The 21429-nt window shown below is 40.9% G+C and overlaps 1 protein-coding gene across 3 annotated transcripts in view; it reads right to left on the minus strand.

The window, feature by feature from the left end:
- The window catches only part of LOC145983924 (tetratricopeptide repeat protein 39B-like), an 84990-nt gene that overhangs the window by 17759 nt on the left and 45802 nt on the right, over positions 1–21429 (minus strand). For all 3 annotated transcript variants that reach the window (XM_083117081.1, XM_083117082.1, XM_083117083.1), the window contains 4 exons: positions 21028–21191; positions 18928–19089; positions 17536–17762; positions 10848–11079 (listed from right to left, as the gene is read on the minus strand). In XM_083117081.1, the coding sequence (XP_082973207.1) occupies positions 10848–11079; positions 17536–17762; positions 18928–19089; positions 21028–21191 (785 nt within the window). The remainder of the gene's footprint in view (positions 1–10847; positions 11080–17535; positions 17763–18927; positions 19090–21027; positions 21192–21429) is intronic.

The raw sequence follows: 21429 nt of genomic DNA on the forward strand, positions 1-21429 counted from the left end.
CCACCGATAGTGATTTAAACGGCCAGTAGCTACTTGGAGACGAGACGTCCAGGTAGCCCCCAAGATTAAATGTCTCTCCGTCAAGACTTTTCCCCACTCGGAGTTAATTTACGTCAGTGCAGAGCTGGACGGGCAATCACAGAAGTTCATTCTTGATACCGGATCTATGATTTCTGTAATTGGTGCGCAAGACGTTCCAGCCAGTGCGAAACGTTTCCAAATTCCCACTCTCATACAGGGTGTGTCCAACACACCCCTTGCAGTAAAGGAGATCGCGCTTTTGACGTTTTCCTTAGGTGGATATCAATTCCGACATCCCTTTCGCGTTCTTCCACATTTTCAACAGGGTGTAATTCTGGGGAACGACTTTTTAACGAATCAGAGGGCTAATTTAGACTTCCATAGAAATCGTCTCACCCTGTATCGTTTTGGATCTCCAGTAAAATCTACTCTTAGGGCCACTACCCACAGGGCGTTCGACGTGTCTATCAAGCTCGCGCACATGATAAAGGCTAATCTCACTCCCGAATTTGTCGCGGCGAGGAAGATAGCAGTGAAACCTCGCTCTCACCTTTGTATCCCTGTGCGTTTGGTGAATGGTATCGCCGATTCCGACACGTTATTGGAACCTGACGTGCCGTTTCAACAGAAATCTGGCTTATTAATACCTCGGGCTATTTTAAATACTCAGTCCAACCTTCTTTGGATTAGCAATCCATTGACGCATAGAATTACAATTCCCAAAGGTCAGCGTATCGGCGCCGCGGAAGCGTGGGAACTCCCCGTCCCGGTTACCCACACCGGGGCACCGGTCGCCCCGACCGGGGAAGGTGCGAGTGACACCGCCAGTGTATTTCCCACCCCGGCTCAAGTGAATGTCACGACAGAAACTGAAGATGCAAGTCACGCATCTCCGGTTGACAAGCAGTTCGACATTAATCCGGACCTTACGCCCGTACAACAACAACAATTGTTGCAGCTCTTGAATACCTATTCCCACGTTTTTTCTTGGTCCGAAACTGACGTGGGTCGAGCTACAAATTACGTACACCGCATTCGCCTGAAAGACGATGTTGTTTTCCGATCAAGGCCGTACCCGGTGCCCATTCATTTGAGAAAAGAAATGAATGAGCAAATCGACTCCCTGTTACGGCAAGGGGTCATCCGGGAATCTACGTCCCCTTACAACTCGCCTGTGTTTCTCGTGCGCAAAAGTAATGGGAAATACCGCATGGTGCAGGATCTTTGTGCACTGAACTCGAACACCATCTTTGATGCGATTGGTATGAACGATCTCAATGAGACTCTATATCAAATGGGCGGCAAACGTTTCTATTGTAATCTTGATTTGCACCAGTCGTATTTTCAGTTACCCCTGTCCGAAGACAGCAAGCCGTATACGGCATTCACAGTGCCAGGAAAAGGCCATTTTGAACTTAATTTTGCGGCAATGGGCGCAAGCACCAGTCCTGCTGGATTAACCCGATCGATTCACTTGGCTTGTGCACAAATGGATCCTTCCACGTTCGCCTCCTACATGGATGATCTGTACTGTTTTGCCGACGAGTTCTCGGTCTTATTGACCACCCTCGAACAACTGTTCAAGTGTTTAGAGGCGGCCGGTTTGAAACTTACCCCTTCTAAATGTTCCTTCGGTTATAGCCAGATCATCGCCCTCGGGAACCGAGTTGGCCGTTTCGGTTACTCTATCTCGGATAAGATTATCGACTCTATTACGCACTACATACAGCCCAAAACCGTGCGTCAGGTGCGCCGCTTTTTGGGTCTTACTTCCTACGTCCGGCGGTATATTAAAAACTACTCGGACATTGCCGCACCGCTTCAAGCTTTGGTAGGAAAGAATAAGCGTTTTCAATGGGAAAAGGAACAACAAGACGCCTTTGAAGCATTAAAAAAGGCTCTTATTACGGCCCCCGTTCTCTTGCCGTATAAGCCTGACAAAGAAGTTCGGGTTTATACTGATGCATCGACTACCGCGATTTCCGGGATATTGATGCAACAAAACTCTGAAGGGGCGTGGCTCCCTTGTGCGTACTGCTCACGAAAATTGAAAGATCACGAGACTAGGCTCGGGATCATTGAACTTGAACTGTTGGCCATTCTTTATACGTTAAAGAGCTTCAGGTTCTATCTTTTAGGACGCCACTTCTTTTTGTTCACCGATAACAAAAGTATAACGTATCTGCGCACCGCTAAATCTCTCTCCCCTAAACTCTTACGTTGGTCATTATCGATAGATGAATATTTTTTTACGGTTTCCCATTGCCGCGGTACTCAAAATCCGGCGGACCCCTTGTCTCGGGATACTGGTATAGAACCGACCGACGACGCGCCAGAACTAGAAGAGACCAAGGTTTTATTCATGCAGGATAAAACCATTGATATTGCCTCTCATCAGCGCGCGGATGAAACCCTCGGCAGTATCATTCGCATTTTGGAGGATCCACAGGGGGAGGGCAGCCAAGCCCCCGCCCCCCTCCAACGGCAGGCGTGTTACCATTCCATCGAAAATGGGTTGCTCTATCGGCTCCATCGAATGGCCTCGGGTGCACAGAAGCTTCTGTGCATACCGACCGCCCTCCGTGACACGGTGATTGAATCTCTCCATTCATTGCCGACCGGAGGCGGCCACATGGGTTTTTCCAAAACTTACAATCGAGCCCTCAAAGAAATTTATTTTCCCTTTATGAAGAACTTCATACAGCGGAAAATCAGGGAATGCGCAGTGTGCCAAGCGAATAAGAAGCCGCCCGGTTATCCGGCCGGCGAGTTATTAACTTATCCGCCGCAGAAACCATTCCAATCCATCGCGATTGACTTCAGTGGCCCTTATCCCGCTTCAGGACCGCTCAGACATAAATATATACTCGCGGCGACTGACTTTTCAACCCGGTATATGGTCGCACGTTCGACTCCCGACGTGTCGGCTCAAACGGCAGCCGACTTTCTGTATGAAGAGATTATACTCCGGTTTGGGATTCCAGAGACCATCCATACCGATAAAGGAAGCGCATTCACCTCTAAGCTTTTTCAGGAGTTGAATGAAAAGCTCGGAGTGAACCTCAAGTTCGCACCCACGGCGTGCCATAATCCGCTGGGCCTCCAGGAAAAAGGACATTTTTCCTTGCAGCAGATTCTTAAAAACTTTGTAAATAATGCTCACACGAATTGGGATATGTATCTTGGCCCCGCCCTATTTTCATATAACACGGCCCGCCAGCAGAACTTGCGTTTTTCTGCATTTTATCTATTGCATGGTTTCGAACCTCGCACTCCTTGGTCTGCAATGTTACACAGGAGCGTCTGTGCAAGCGTGGAGAATGAGACGAGACTTAAAATCCTAGACAAAGCGCGTGCCGCGGCCGTGGAACACCTTCAAGCGCGCTATCAAGCCGTTAAGCCAGCTTATGACCGACGACATTCTCAAATCTCGTTTAATAAGGGCGATGAAGTCCTTATTTTTGATGCCACTCAGCGCATCGGAACGTCTAGAAAATTTTCTGGACGTTTCACTGGGCCTGGTACTGTAATAGAACGCATTAACCCCAATTCGTATCGTGTCCAATATCCAAATAAGCGGGGCGTTATTGTCATAGAGGAGATTGGCGTACAGCGTCTGAAACTGTATCATTCCCCCACGCCTGAGTCCGAAATTCAGGATTAGAAACCACCAGGACGAAAACAACGTTGTTCCCCCCCCCTTGCCTACGTAGCTTACGAACCGGTCATCTCTTTTTTTTTTGTTACAATCAGCGGTCAATGAGCAGCGCCGTCCAGACAGGCAAATTTTTTTGGGGTTCATTTTAACTTAAAATATATATGGCTAATCAATAACTATTTACCTATTTACCTATTATGCGAAAATGTTGTGAAAAGTATTAGTTAGAGCCAACCACCACAGTGGCGCTTAGCGACACTGTGAGTCACCCACACCAAATTCCAGAAGGCTCAGAAGAAGCAAAGTTTGTTAAATAACACTAAGAGTGTTTATATGTAGCGCACAGTGTAGTAGTCTCAACGATATAAGTTAACAATTCAGATAAAAGGCGCTTATTTTTTTTTCCCCCTACGCGTCCCCTATGTCCAGCTGACGAGCTCGAACCTGAAGGGACACTTTCTGTTTAAAACAGGAAGGATGAACGAATTAAGCCACCAATGGCTTTTGTATTGATTTATTACTATGTCGTGTGCTTAGCACACGTTCAATGAATAGCGAGAATTCAATTCTCCGTATTTGGTGTGTGGATGGACTAAAACTGGTTTTCAAAATACGTTCACATTTTTACGCATATTATTTTTTTTATTACAGGTGGAAGAAATTCATTCCCACCCCTTTTGTTCCTTTCCCCTTCCTTAACCGGCACGGGAAACGAAAATCTTGGGTACATGGTAATTTTCATTTCTAGCGCGGACATACTTTATTTCACGCCCCTAAAGTTGTATTCTTGCTCAGCTTCGATTCAAGATACGTTGAATTAAATGATATACCAATGACTACGTTTTAATTTTTTGTACAGAGATTGCGCCACGACAGAGACTACGAATCAATTAATAAATAAATCATAGTGACTCCGGCAGGCCTGCCTTCACTAAGTAAGCGACGAAGATATTTTTGTTCCGTTCAAGTAAGAGGAACTGGGGCTTTAGCGCCCGACTTATCAGAATGGCGTTATTTTTCTTCGTATTATTCTTAAGTATGTTTTACCCGCAAGTGCAAGCCTTAACTTTTAAAGAATTTATTCGTCAAGCCTTTACATACCCCTATTTGTTTGGTACTTTTGTTATCATTGCTCTCTTGGCCATTTGTTTGTTTTTAGTGCTTAGTTGCATGTGTCACCGTTGCTCTGGCCGACGACCCGTTCAAGTTCAATCGCAGAACGTGGATGACATCAGCATGACCGATCTCGGAGGCGAATGTAGCTTTCATAGTTTACACGTATATGAAAATGCAGGTTTTACCGCTTCAACGGCGACACTCCACGAAGACACGTCCCCGCATGGGCAAAATCCCCCAGTCTTGGAAATTATAAGTCCGCCCCCAATCTTACGTCAGTACGATGACGTAAGGCCCCCGGTCATGGTTCCGCCCTTGCCGCTCCCTGTCAGCGAACTCTCTCCCGTCAGTTTACTTGTGGAGCCCGCAGTCTGTAGTTCGCACCAGGCTCCACCCGCTTCCGTCGAGGTGTCTTACACACAGGCGCGTGACCTGTCCGCTGATCGGCCGTTACCCCGTCCCCGAAGTAGAGATGGGCCGATAGCCTTTATTGCCCACTCCTCGTATGATGACTTATCTTTCTTTTAAATCGTTTTTCGGGTCCAGAGTTGATCTGGGATGGCTTATTTTCTCCCACCAGGAATGGTTCCCTAAACGTGCCTTGAACGCCGACTAGCATTTTGTTTATTTTCCTCGTCCCCAGCCTGGTAATCTGGAGGCACCTCGATTGAAATCCACGCCGCGAGCGCCGCCGTCAGCTCGCTCTAAAAACGGCTCATTTTGTTAAATGTACGGTTGATTGTTGCCTACGTCATAAGGCAAACCAGAGGCGACGCGCAACCGTTCAGGGTTGCCAGGCCCCAGTTTTTAAATGAACAGAGTATCAGTCGCCTTTCTGGGATTTCTCTCCGCTCGTGTCTTCCAAAGACACTGGCGACTTCGTGCACCCCCCCCCCCCCCGGCACCTGCTCGGTGATCTGTCCTTCGCGACCGTGATATCTTTTTCTCTTTCTAGCGCGGTTTCTTTATCGCCAAAGTTAGTGTTGCCAGCCATCGCGTTCTAGTTCTAGAAACACCCACGAGTTTTCCACGCCAAGGAACCAACTTCGCTCGAGACGAGTTGAACGAAATGTCGCCTGCAGCATTCTGGACTTCGGACCTCGCATGCGCCTGAGAAACTCACGTTCCGCTTAGGTTCCGGAATTCCGGACTCAAATTACGACCAACAGAGCCGAGTATCCTCTTGACAGCCTGCATTCTGTACCCGGGTTCCGTAATAGCACTCACCGCAAACCAGGGGACCATTTCCTATCCGTTCACTTTCTAAGAACAGAGGTTTTTTTTTTTTAGATATACTTCAATACAAGGTTATGGAAGCGGATATTTCACATTGGGTTTTTTAACGTTCATCTCGTGGAATGAGGCTATACTTCGAACATTTCATTCTAAGGTTACAGCATCCCTTTGGTTGTTTTTTCCTTGACAGTTGACAGCCGTTTATTCAATTGATCCGTGCCGATATATTTATTTCACTCTTTTTTTTTTGTTGTTTGAATTGCATTTTTGATACAGGGATTGGATCTTACGGGCTTAGCCATTTCCCTTCCGAAGTTTCTTACGTTAATCCCAGGGAATTAGCGTTTGGGGTAATCCTTTTGGGGACAGTCACAAAACTGTTTCCTTGGCTAGCCACGACGAAATAACCCGCCCTTCGGCGGTACCGTTTACATTATGTTTCAGTTATTTATAACTTCCACACTCCCTTCTAGTGGCAAGCAGCCAATTATTTGACGTATTTTTAATTCTCGGCACATTAAATTTACTACCTGTAATTTATTAATTCAACTTCTCCTTTCTAGGCAGCCACAATAAAATCTCGCATTTTAAACCAATGTCAACGCACATTATTCCTCCGGAGTTTTTACAAAGTACGGCCCTTATGAACGTTAACCATATTTTCCCTTGTTTATTTTGTACGCCCCCCCCCCTCAATGGCAAAACGTCGCTTGTAACGTCCCCTTGGTACCCCGACGAACCCTTAAAATATTTGCCTTCTTTTACACCGTTGTGAGGGGCAATATCTAGCAGCCGTACCCTCTTACAGCTGCTTTAAATAAACCTTGTTTTCCCATGAACATTTTTTTTGGTAGAATTAACACCCCCCATCCACTTTCCCCCTTTTATTTTTGGTATAATCTTTCATTTCTTTTTGTAATTTTTAATACTCGTGATTACATTACGTGTAACCCCCCTCCCCGGCTTCAACACATAGGCCTGACCATTATCTATTTTACACATATCGTTCATTTTTACGACGGTCAGTTATTTATTTTTTAAATAGACATTCTTATTTCGCCCCAGCATCAGTTGTTTTGCCGGAACCTCGCGATTCTGGGCTTCCGACCTTACATTTCCTTCGCTCGCCCGTATGGGGATCTACAACAGGTCCCATTCCCTGCATCAAGCGTCGTTTACACCGATGCTTTTGCCTAATCGCAACGACTCTAATTACCCATAGCATTTACGCCGTTGTGCAGGAACATCCATATCACCTTATTGCCCCTGTGTTTTGGATTTATTTTAGACCCCTTTTATTTTTATTATTCGTATTTACGCCACCGACCCCCCCCCCTTTTATAGTTTAATTGTTTCCCTTGTGGCCCCGGTACTCTGTCTCCAGAGTTCCACTACTTCTTGCCTTTGGTTTTAGAGTGACAATAGTCCTTTCCAAATAGTATTGGTGGCCCTGAAAAGGGCCGTTTTGCACGAACTTCGGCGTCCTTCTCGGCTAATTGGGACGGGGACGTCCGACCTCTGAGATCCCCCACTGCCGGCAGAAAAGCCTAATCCCATTCAGGAGAAGGAGCCACCGCACTAGCCGCTTCATGATATGGCGTCGTGTCCGCCTCCACCTCTGGAGCCCTCGTCGGCCCACTCGAAAGGGAGGATACCGCAGCACCCGGATTTCTCCGCGTATGCGCGCTTGCTCCCTCTCGAGTTCCGCCACTGCACGAATGGGGTGGTGACCCCCTCCCTGTATTAGGTCCCCCAATACAGTTTGCACCGCCCGCAACATAGCAGGCGACGCCTCCGCCATGGCACATAGGGCCCGTAGATGGCTCCAGGAAGCCAGCCCGGGGAAGAAGGACGATAACAACGGACCAAGGGGGTCCATGTTTCACCGCTGTCTTTTGCCGTCTGATAGGTACACCATTTCTAGCCTTGATCAGGCGATGGCGCATACGTTCCCACGCCCCCCCGTATAATGTTGCTGATGTTTTAATTTCGAGCCAATCATAACTCTAGGTGTTCATTACGTCTCCAGCACTCTTCGCTCAGCGAGCAACAGTTCGCACGATTTTGCTATGATTTTCACTGACTGATGCATTTTTTTTTTCTGCTTCGTTTCAGACTCGCGATCATGGGATCGACCCCCCCTAATTTTTTCATGTCCCTTCTCTTCCTGTTTGTCTCCCCCTCGCTTTCGGCTCTGCATACTTCCGAGGATAGTGACCTCTTCTTCGAATCCCTCGGTCTTTATTACGAAAAACAGGCACTAATGGTCCACACGTACGAACACGTCTTTACGACAGTCAATGTACACCTCGATATAAATATCCGCACTCAAAACCCTCAGAATTGTTCTCGCTGGACTCAGATTCAAAACAACTCGCGGGAAAAGATTGAATCTTACCTGCATGATGTCTCGCAGTATTTTCCATGTAGATTCACCGTCGGAGATTTTCGGCCGAACTGCGGAGTGCCCTTGTCGAATGGATCAGTACATTCAAGGGAAAAACGTTCAATTATTTTTAACCTTTTAAACTTGTTCACCGCCGGCCTGAGTGTTTTTAATTCATTTTCAATCCACCATCTGCAAGCCTCCGTCAAGACCCTGGCGGACAATCAACACGCGATTGCCGAGGAAATAAAATTCATGAAAAAGATTCAAGTCAAAGCCTTTAGTAAAGTACATGACATTTTGCTAATTTTGAAACGTTCCGTTCTGGAACTACAAGACGAACTTATTAACAAATTTTGTGATATATATACAGAGGAAAAACATATTTTGGCAATGATGCAGGCTTCTCAGCTGTTCGAGCGCCTCGACTTCTTAATTATGGAATTGTCTTTAAATAAACTATCATACCATATTCTTACCCCGACTTGGCTTCGCATTTTTATTCAAGGGCACCCCCAATTTAAAACCACACTGTACACCACTGATGTTGGGTTGTTTTACGCCCTGACCAATGTCTATTTGATCACGTATGACGTCGATACGAATTCCTTTCATCTCCTACTAGAGACCCCCTTGCTCCCCTTGGACGCGATTTCTCCGGTGTACCGTGCAATTAATTTGGGATCCTATCAGCAGGGCCACTGGTCCCGTGTTCGAATCCCGGAATTGACATACAGGGTGATGCAGAATGGCGCGCCCCGTTTTGTGGAAATTATCGCCAGCGCATGCAAATTTACTAACTTCCTTTACGTGTGCCACCATACGGAACTATCTATAGACCCCCACGTCACGTGTTTGCAAAATTTAGTGGATATCAATTCAACCGAAGGATGTGCCATGGAGATCAAGTCTCACTCTGGCCCCGAACTCCGTAAAACCCGGTCACGCCACGGCATACTTGTTGCCGGTATTGGTAAATTCATTTCCTCTCAGCTTCTTAACGGTAAAATCCATACACGTCGCACTATTGAAGTACTTCCCGGTCGCACTGTTTTCTTGAATTACAGTCAATTTGACCAACTCATTTTTGACGATGAAATTATGCACACTCGGCCTATGGCCGACGCGTACATAGAACCCCGACCTGTTAAAATGTTTACGGACGAGTCTGTTAACTTTACGGGCCTCGTTTTTCCGGACTGGACTGACATGACGCTGGCGCTACAGCAGTTGAATAATTCCCTCAATCGCGATATTCCACTCCATGATGTTTTAGTTTCCAACCTCCCAGTTACAGTTTTTATTTTAATTTTTTGGAATGCTGCGTTAACAGGATATTTCCTGTATTTCTGTTATCGAACCCGGAACCAACCGGTTTCTTCCGACTAAATTCCGTGGTAACCATCTACATGCAAGTCGCGATACATGTTTTGCGTTTCGCTTACAGTTTTTAGGTTTTAAACCCCTTTTTATATTTATAAAGTTTATAGACCCCCCCCCCCCATCATGACTGAACAGGTATCACCTCTTTTGTTTTTACTAACTTCTCTCTCCTACACGCTAACCTATGTTCGTGCCACCTCGCAACCCACTGAGGCCCGGCTTCATTCATGGACTTTCACGGGCGGATCCGGCGCCCCATGAAGGATGGGATTCCAGACTTCCAGAGTGCTCCAGGAGGCTGTGACCTCCCCTTACGTCACGGCCAGAAGACTATCCAGGACTACTACAAAAGAGGCCTCCCCTCTTACAGGACAAAAGTGCATCGTTCAACCCCCTCCGGGGCTCATCATGCTAAGCGTCGTGTTCCTGGACCGCAATCGCCGGAACTTGTCCAGAATTAGCAAGCCCCAGTGGTTGTTCGTGCCTGCACTCACCAGGACCCCCGAATGGATTCCCCCGTTCCAGAACAGTAGCAGCCAGATGACCCCCCCCCCAAATGTCATCCGTTCGTCCCAGCGACACCCTCCCCAGCTTGGTCCCCTGCAAAACGTAAAATTGAGGTAATCACCATTTTAACACTGAAATGCCATTTTATAGACTACTTTTGAACCTGAAATGAGCCCTTTTTTGTACTGAAATCTTGATATTTTATTCACCATAAATACATGAAACTGAAAGTCTTAAAAATGCATTTCATATAAAGCAAATGTACATAATGAATAGAGTTAGAGCTTTAGTTTAAAGTCCACTTGATGCACAGATAGGCTAATTGGGACTGAACCTACAATTTAAAGTGGAATCCGAACAACCATGCAATGTGCCTCCACTGCTGTCCATTATGCAACCATCAAGGCTCACAAAAGCTATCTAAGAACATGATACAAATACAAACAGGAATTTGTTCTTTCAACGATTGGAACAGCAAAATACCAGAGATCAAAATAGTGTAATGAAATTTATTGATTCTTAATTAGAAATATATCTTACTTGGTGTCTTCTAGCAATACTGCTGCCCTATCTTTGTCTCCTTGGTCTTTCAAGAGTAATGCTAGTTCTACCTGGGCATATGGAACCAAATAGTTGTCCTCCTTTATTTTTTTCTCTAACGCTATGACATCTCTCAAGCATTCTTCAGCTTGCAATGGACTACCCATCTGGCGAAGGCAAGCTCCTTTCAACAACAGTACTAAACCCTTGTTGTCTGCATAGTATTCGGACTCTAGAAGAATTAGAAGAAACAAGATATTAAAAGATAACATTTTATAAATCGAAATGGCATGAAACAATTTCTCTGAAAAAAGGTAACAATACTATGATACTGATAATGTATCACTAGTAACACAAACAAAAAGAGATGGACAAGATGTTTAAAGTTTATGAATCTTTCTCACAGAATAAAATGTAATAAAGATATTTAAAAACTAGCAAAGAAAGGAGAATAAGCAAAATGTGCAATTCAATGATATTAATATAAATTTTGATGAAAAAAATTAGGCATGATTGTACCTTAAACGTGGAGAAGTTTCTAAATTTTGTTATAAGATGTAAAATTTTCACAGTTGGGGCATAAAACTACAAACTAAAAAGGTTAGGACGTCGTAGTCACATGGGAATATGTATGGTGATTTCATATAGTTAAAGGATACAAATACTTCTGCTTTAACAGCAAGATATATATGTACAAAAAGAAGGGCCAGCTATGGGTAACCCGATTTCCGGGATCGTATCCAGCATATTCTTGCATTATATTGAGAAGACAGCTATAGAACAAGTGAAAGGGGAGATCAAATACTTTGGTAGATATGTTGAAGAGACACTGATTATCGGGGAGGAAAAAGGTTTGAACTCTTGTTTAAAATTTTGGGGAAACAGGAAGAACGCATTATTAAGTTCACAGAGGAGGAAATGGAAAACTATAAAATTAATTTTTTGGACCTTAAAATTATAAGAACAAAAGAGTGTTTCAGAACAGGAGTTTTTCATAAGGCATTGGCAGGGGACCCGTACATTAATAAAGAATCTGAGCATGCGAAGACAACAAAAAACAATGTATTCTTAAATTTCTACATTAGGGCAAAAAGGCTTTGTAATCATAAGGAGGAATTGATAAAAAAGGAAAAATGGATCATGGGTGTAGGAAAGAGAAATGGGTAAGGAGAGAATGAAATGAGAAGGATACAAAGGGGAGCACACAAAATTTGTGAAAAAGAGGAAAGGGGGACCAATAAGGAAGAGGGAAAAGAAGAAGGGGAGGAAAAAGAAGAGGAAAGGAAATATAGATTTACAGGGATTCCATATTTCAAAGGAGTTTCTGAAAATATCGAAAAAATAGTAAAGTAATATGGCATAAAGTGCAGAATGAGGGCTCCACACAACATTGAAAAACATTTCACTGAGTACAAGAGGGAAGGAAGAGAAAAGAAAAAAAGAGGAAGAAGAGAAGGGTGTGTATATAATTAGGTGTGATTGTGATAAAGAATACATCAGTCAAACAGGAGGAAGCATGGGGGTGAGTTGGAAAGAACACGATAAGGATATTAGTGAGGAAATACCCAGAACATGTCTATCTGAACATATCATAGAAAAACAGCATAAAATTAAGAAAAGGGAGGTCATCAGAAGAGAAAATAAACTAATAAATAGGAACATATATGAGGCCACTAATATATGCAAAGAAAGAAACAGGAAACTGAACAGGGATGACTGGAACCTAGAAGAAATTTGGACCAAGATGTTTGAAAGATGGGATGTATGTAAGAAAAATAGAATAGGATTTCATGTCACACCGGAAGTAATCCGCGCAGCCCACGAAACACGGGACTTCGAGCTGGAAGTGACGTAGGGATTTGGTGGGGGGAGGGGAGTAACTTGGGAGGGGAATAGCCGCAAGCAACTTCCTGCATTCTACAAGAAGGGCAACCAGATACCATCATGGGTGACTGAGGAGAGGGTGCTTTTAACAATTTTAAGTTTGAACTTTTATATGTTTTGGGGGGTTCTTTATACAGGTTGATTACGGATACGGAAAGTTTTTATCAAAGCATGGGCAAGTTTTTTTTTTAACAATTTTTATTCCAAATGAAACATTTTACCCTATTCCTTGTTTTACATAAGTGAAGCGGCATGCAGTACTGTTTTTCATAATAAGTTTGAATGACCTTGAAATGAAAAAAATTGAAAAGTAATCATGTGATATATCTAATTAAAGCTCATAGCAAAAGCAACAATTTGGTTCTTATCCCAACCTTCTACGTCAACTCTAGCTTGATTTATGACTTTTTTGTGATTGCATGTGTGCTGCAAATTGTGCTATTTTTCATACTTTAGAGGGCTCTAACTAGAAAAGTACAACAGATACAAATCTGAAATTTTGCAGTTTTTACTACCTTAGGTGGTACTTCATAACAACTAAGTATGAATAAAATTAGAGATAGTCATGTGTTTTTCATTAGTTCACTTGGCATGGAATGACCCGTAAGTGATTTTATAATGCATAGAGAAAGGCATATATTTAATTAAATTAGAGATGGGACAGATTAATTGGTAGCCTATTGATATAATCTAATATAAGCATATCAGTGTATTAGTCAATATTTCTATAAATAGTCTACAATAGAGTGCAAAATTATGCATTCTGTTATGGTTTCCAGTCATTGAGGCAGGAATTAGAATGCTAGGTGGGGAATGTTTGTCACAATTTAGTTTCAAAGTGGCCAGTAAATTACATTGCAACAAACGTCAACCACATGTAAAAAGAGAACAAGAGTCTTTGAGAAGCTGACCTTTGGCCATTTTGTGAATCTCTCCCTCAGTCTTTGAGCAGCATAGCTTGCTCGGAGCATGCTCCTATATTCATGCAAACTTTTTTGCAATATAAAGAATATATAAATTTTATTTTATTTTCATACAGGAAATTCTTGAAATTAATGGCTCAAGTGAGAGTGAATAATACCAATTTTGGGAGAGTTGGGAAAATCTATGTAAAGCAACCCCCTTCCAGCTGTTTCACAGTTTAACATAATGATAATGACACATGTTGCTGGTTGCTTTACATAAATTTTCCTACACTATCCTCTATGATATCATCCCATGCATCCCTTCTCACTTTGAGTACTGATTTAAAAATACAGTTTTTTTTTGTTTTTTTTTTAAAAAGCAAAATCTATTGCAGATGCGAGTGAAGCATTCAGAACTGTCCTGGAATGCTTTCTATTCCTATTGGATCAGACATTGGCTATCAGTACTTTATCAATAATTTAAATTATGTAGCACACTCTAATGTGTTTTGTATAACTGATTCCTTGTTACACCAAAATTGTGTAAAAAATATAAATTTTCTTTGGGATTTAAAAACAGCTAAAACTTCAACATTGTTACCCTGCCCCCCTGTCAGGGCAACAGTATTTTTTTCTTATTGAAATATTTTATTAATATCAGTGGCGTGCGGTGATAAATCAGGCAGGGAAACAGGTCACCTGCACTTGCTCCCCATTGCATGGGTGTCTTAATATAATACAATAGATCAAGTAAAATTCAACCCTTATTGAAATGTCAGAAGTGACAAACATGAGGCACTTTTAAATTATATGACAATAATAATTTTAAAGCAAATGTGATATAATATAAAGAAAACATTAAAAATAAAATTGTTGATGCGCAACAAAGAAAAATTTGATGTAAATTTGTGAGTCAACAGAGAAAGAAAATAATATTTTGTCATGACCTGTTTCATCTCTTTATTCGTAGATTATGTTGACGTTTTTCATAGAGTTGAGTATTCTTGTAATTCAAACTTTCTCAATCCAATAATGGCAGACAGATGGTTGAGTTTTTCATGACGTTCGCTAGATTAGTCAGGGTGGCTACTGTTGGACCATAATAAAATTCAAGTATAATTCCCGGTTTTCAAAGCGAACTTTACAAAAATTCAAGCAGATGTTTTCTCTAAAAACTAAGGTTTTACAGTCTCTCACCACCCACACACATACACACAAACAAATACTTATATTAACAATATATGGTTTGTGCGATTCCAATGAATCCAATAATTCTAATTCACTTGGACGGTACATATATATAATTTAAGGCGCGGATTTTACATTTGTCATTTCACATAGCTACTCAGCAGTGGTGTACCCAAGGGGGGGGGGGGGGTTGGTAGGGGTTATACCCCCCTTTGGCCCAATATTCCTAAAAAAGGAACGTCAATGGTAGGAAAATATGACAAAATGAGGGTGGCCTACCGAGAAAAAGTATAGGTAACCCCTCCCTTACAAAAATCCTGGGCACGCCACTGCTACTCGGGACTATAAATACATCTACAAACACAAGTCACATATGTTACGGGAAATAGTAATCTACGAAAAATTGTTAATTCTATAAGAATTTTAAATTTACCTAATCAACTTCAAGATATTTTATCTTGCAATAATCTTCAGTCTATCAGATGGATTGTTCTTCAAAGAACACTAACAAAGCATATGGATTGAGAGAATTCTGTTTTATTTTCCATGCAGCTTTATTTACCTTCCTCAATAAAAATAAAACCTAAACTGTGAAAAACTTGTTTCAGGTCATTAATAAATATGTATAAATTCAATGGAATTGGGATTTTAAAAAGTTGCAATTTTTCATGTCTACAGAGAAAATTTCAAGCAGAATTCACGCACAATTCCTGGAGCCAATAATTCACGCATAATTCCCGGAATTCAAGAAATTCCCGGTGAGTAGCCACCCTGTTAGTAGAAGTTGTTAATGTGACAAAACCCTACCTGTTCCAGACTCCCTTCTCAGGATTAAACAAGGACAACAATATAATTTGCCACTGGTATCCAGTTAATAATTTACAGAGTTGTAGTAACTCGTTTGAAAATGCTCTGTGTATGATTTAGTTTTAGTTTTTAATTCAGTTAGAATATGTGTTGGTTTGTTGTATTTTCTGCAAAGTTGAATGAACTAAAGGCTTTCGTCCTCAGCCGGTCGATCATACAACACTCGCAACATTCGCTTCTTGTCCTGCCACTGCATGCCTTGAAACTTTGGTCTTGGGGTTGGTGGAACAGGTGGATGTGAGCTGTTCCCTCGGAAGCTATTTCCCAGCGTTTAGCCAAGGCATTTAGCAGACGCTTAGACTGTAGAAGATTTTTCCAGTTCGTTATGAATGTCAGACGCAAGTTCTCAACGAGATTAGGAAGTTATAGACTTTCTACACTCAAATGTATCACATGTGATGCGATTAAACTTCAGCGCATAGCAAAAACTGGAAGAAAAGCGAATCCGCAATATCTCTCTGAGGGAACAGCTACAGTGTTCAGCTTCCGTGGTGCCGTGGGGATCGTTTACCTTCGCGCGTGGTCGGAAATACTCGGCTTCAGACAGTAGAGTGCATGATACTAAGAGACCATGGTAAAGCATGCGGTGAGAACCATGATGCGTTGGGGGTAGATGACGTCAACAAACGTCCAGCCACGGTGAAAGATTTTCTTCAGTGTTACTTTTGGAAACGTTGATTTCGAGAGAAAAGGGTTCTTATTATGTTAATATAAATAATTTAAATAGCCCAAAAGCGCAGTAAGTAGGAGGGAACAGCCTGTTCCCTCTGTTCCATGGAGGGACCGCCACTGATTAATATGTTAATCAATTAGTTAATTACATGTATAAAAAATATGTATCTCAATTTATTATGCATTTTTAGGTTCATATATTTCATGTACAGAAACCATGTAGCACTCTGTTCTTTCTTTGTGTTTCGAACGTTCAAGGAAAAGGTGGGCGTTTTAGCTGTTACAAATCAAATCATTTGAAAGAAGGGCCGTTGGCAACAGATGCCAACCAAACATATATAAACTCCCAGATGAGAGTGGGGGGAGGTTGGCTGTTGGAAATGTGATTTAGAAGGGAGAGGCTGTTTCACTTCGGTCAGCTTGGATCGGAGGACAGATCTCCCGCAACGGATGCTGTAAGGAATTGGATTGCTGAGCAGGCTAGTGCCTAGGTGTCCACCTTACAGGTAAAGAGGTAGTTTGTACTGGATGTTATTTGGAAGTAATAACGGTCCACTGGGCAGCCTAGTGCCTTGTCCCCGTGGAGTATTCTAAAATGTACATGTCGGGCGACCTCGCGCCTGTTAAGACATTTCTTGCAGTAACTCGAGTCTATCTTGTGACAAGTATACTTCCGATATAATTAATGAAATGTAAAGCATCCAGGTACAAACATTAGAGATTTCCAACATCAAAATTAGAGTTTTGGCCTAATAATCAGAGCAACGAATGTTCAGATATGACTTGTAGGATATTTAAATTTTACATTAATTAAACTTTAGAAAATAACCAAAATTTATGTTTTTAATTTCACAGTTCTCTGGACAAGGAAATTTATCCCTATAACAATAAGGTTACACAACGGTTATCCGTTGTCTCTTGTTATTTTGTAGTTAATTATATAATTATGTTGACATGCATTGTCATACAAAGATACCCCTAGACAAATCAGAGCCGAGTACGAAGTGCACCGAACCTTGAGTGAGGAGGTAAAGAGTGGGTGGGCTACCAAAGTAACATCATGTACTAAGAATAAGTAATAATATGCAAATACGATCACCTAATTATACATGTATATGTGAGAGAGAGAGAAAGATGGTGTGCATGTACATACTGAGACATCAAGCACTTACTTTGTTGTTCAATTTTAACAAGCACTTTTTCCACGATCTTGAAGACTTCTTCGACCAGTGTCCATTTCTTGCCAAGTACTTTGAAATAATTCCACACATAAAGCAGCTCAAATGCTGGTAATATCAACATTTTCTTTTGAGCAAAAAATCGATCACATTTCTTAACCACAAACTTCTCCATCGGTAAGGACTTTCCAGCAATTCGCTGTTTGTATTGTGGTGCATCCCTAGAAAATAAATAAAACTCACTTTTTCCCTGAATAACATGTCAATATCCAAATAAAACATCACCTAACAAGAACTCCTACTGAAATACAGTGTGTAGCAAAAATGCAACTCAACACTGAATAATCTTAATCAATAAAAATTTAATAATCTGACACAGTCTTTTTTATTATTATTCACATTTAAAGTAATAAATATTATTAACCTATTAAACAAGGAGACAGTTTTTAGGCTCAGATTTAAGGAGCATTTTAAAAATTGAGACAATGGACATAGAATGACTCTTCAGAAATATTTCACTTCTTAACAAACATAACCATAATTATCCAGAAGTGCTCTATGTGTTAAATATATATGTTCATGAAAATATAAACAAATAAACATAAAAATATAATTTGTTAGAAAAATGTAACATGCGAGTCATTGTATGATAAAATATAGGCATGCAAAAGGTTGCCAACTTTTCAAAAACATTGGGTGGGCTCAAACTCTTATAAGTTTGCAATAAATTTCATAAATCCTCCCTTCCATGTATCATTCATGCACACCAGCAATGCATCCTTACTTATTTTTTTATCATAACTAAAATCAACATCTGTCTCCGAGGACTAAAATCTCCTTACCTAATTAAAAGCTGAGGCTGTAAAGGGGCGCTCAGTACACAGGACAAACACAGGACTACAGAAGATTATACTGGCTGTAGATCCAGATGGCAGAGCCTTACTGGTCTGCAACATTGCAGTTATCAAGGGTATATTATGTGGAAGTGAGGGTGACTGGTGACTTTTGGGTGCTTTCTCAAAAGGTCACCCCTTACATTCCTGTTGGTTGTAAATTGATGGAAGTTAGTGTTGATTGTTAAATACTTCACTATTTGTTAAAATAAATATGAAAGAATCACACATTTCAGGTCTTGCATCCAATAATGATAATTTCCTGGAATAAAAGATTCTGTTCATAGTACATATCCACTAACACTCTGGTTGGTAGATCCTGCTTGTGTCTTGCGACAGAAAATCAATAGAAATAGACCATGTTTTAACTCCTCAATATGGTCCTCCTTTATGTGTAACTATTCAAGTTACGCATGGCAGTAAAGTTGCCAACATATTGGGTGTAAGTCATCTCATATACACATTCCTAAATCTATAGCATATGCGAAATTACCTCATGAGTGCCTCAATTTCCTGCTTATCTTCAGGCGACAATTCATCTCCAAGCATACACATCATAACTGCTCTCTGGTAACTATAAATTGTTCGAGACCATTTACTTCCATTGACTAGATAACCTGCATACTCACTAGCTTCTCTCCATGACTGTTGCACACTGTAACATAAACACATAAAAGTGAAAATAACTGAAAATAATATAGAGGTTGATTTTAATTCTCAGCATTCAAAAGTCATAGTTGTAATAGTAATAACAACTTTAAGTTTACAATTCATAGGCATTAGATTAATATGTCTATTATGATAATATTAAATAAGTCAATTAATAATTATTATTGTTATTTTTATATGAACAGGTAAAAATATGATATAATAATAGAGATGTAACAGCATGTATTCATTATCTAGCTTATATTTAGTAAAGGTCATTTCAATTTGTATAAAAACAGCTGTCCTACTAAAGAAAGTAATGTCAAAAACATTTCTAAATGGATTATCTATTGAATACCAAAAAGGTTGTTAGGTACAGCTGATGAAACGTAAAGTCCCTGATCATTATTTTTATGTGCATTACTACAGGAAAAATTCGTTAATACAAAGTATCCTTTAATCTGAAGTGTTTCCCATTTCCCAGCTGATAAGATAGGATTTTTAATGTACGTATTTCAGTATGGATAAATCAAAATACAGATAATTTTTAATACGATGTTGTTCACAAGACCCTTTGGCAAAACTGGTTTTGCTTAATTCGAAGTAGACACCAGCATAAGTCGTAAAGAGAAGATAGACTGTGAAGAGAGAGCTTGGATGTTATTTTAAATTGTGCTTGGCTTGTATCCGTGTCCTAAGAGCTCCAATATGACCAATATCGAGAATGTGTAGGGCCCTACCACCACATCCCATAAATGTGCTTTCATGGCACTGTGCTACATGCACAGGGAACTTTACCTACCTTTACCAATCATGCTACAAATAAATAACACAATGATGGGCTAATTGGGACTAAACATAGAGTTTAAAGTGGAATCCAAACCATTCTACATGTCGCTATTGAAAACTGAATCGAGCACACCTCATCCCATGACATCTCAATAAGCGATCTGCGCAATAAAAGATTGTAACTGCTCCGTAAGGCTGCCTGCAATGTAAACAAATTGGCAGGGGAGGCACTTGGAGTTTCACTGAGTTTCATTCATATCAAAGACTGGATGTTTGCATTTTCATTCTTTTTTACCCCTAGGCTAGCAGCAGTCTGAATTGAGTGATTATCGAGTGTGGAACTGTTTAATGTGTATTCGGATCCACATTCGGTGCAAACAGATTGCAAATTACATGTTTTTCAGGGCAGATTACAATGCAAGTCGAGCAAGAGTTTGAACTGATCACTGGAAAGGGGGAGGGGGATGAATATGAAGTTTGCTGAAGCAAAAAAAAAACATGACTTTTTTAAGATGAATTTTAGATAGCCGAACTAGAATGAAATTTACAGCTGAGGAATGTGTGTAGGTGAGAGAAAGAAGGAAAGCTTTAATGCCCCCCCCCCCTGCTTTTTTGTCTGGTGCCAAGAAAAGTTGTGTTGTCTAACTCTCCCAAGAGATCTTATCTCACCAGTTAATCTTGTAACCAACAAAGCAAATATGTCCTCTCTCCTAAGAAAATATATAAATAGTAGTATAAATGGAGCAAAATGTAGAACAGAATTCGGGAGGTGCATTGGAGCAGTTGGTTAGTGCATCCAGGTCTGTTGTAGGTTGGTCCACACCACACTGGCAAAAATAAATCTGTTCACCTGAAGATCAGAGAAGATGTGCTCTTTCGAAATATAGTGTTAGAATAAGTAGATAAAAGTACTGCACAATGGATAATGTCCAATTCACATTGTATACAAACTAGTACGATCATGTGAAAAATTCAATGCATATAAATCTCAAGTTTGTAAATATAAGCAATGGTCTGTGAAATGTTCTTAATTTGTTACTATTCTGAATGTCCACATCCATACCTACAAACAAATTTCACAAATGATCTATTATAAGATTAACATTTCAATTTCTTAGGAAATTTAAATAAAAAAATATATTGTTTAAATACATACGCATTTGCCCACATTAATTCCCAATAGCACAAATGATGAAATTGTGGCCACAGGTTTTGTGACTTCACTGATTTGGTGTACCAGTCTACGCATTCATGTATGTTCCCTTTCATGAATTCAAGACGGCCTTTGAACAAAAGGAACCATGCTCCATTTGGATACAACTGAAATAGTAACACAAAAGTTATACAATTATATTATAACATGACAATTATGTGAACATGGGATGATGTATATAAATATTATAAAAGGTAAATAACAAGATAGCTTTAACAATGTCATTCATACTTGATCTTAGAAGTATGCAGATTACAGCACAAATGTGGCATCATAGATCAGGAAGGTCACGATCTCGTTTTCGGTACACTTGAGACTTTACAAAACCCCACAGAAAAATCAAGC

The sequence above is a fragment of the Lepisma saccharinum genome, chromosome 2 (assembly GCF_977018435.1).
Source record: "Lepisma saccharinum chromosome 2, izLepSacc3.1, whole genome shotgun sequence".
Taxonomy (NCBI): Eukaryota; Metazoa; Arthropoda; class Insecta; order Zygentoma; family Lepismatidae; genus Lepisma; species Lepisma saccharinum.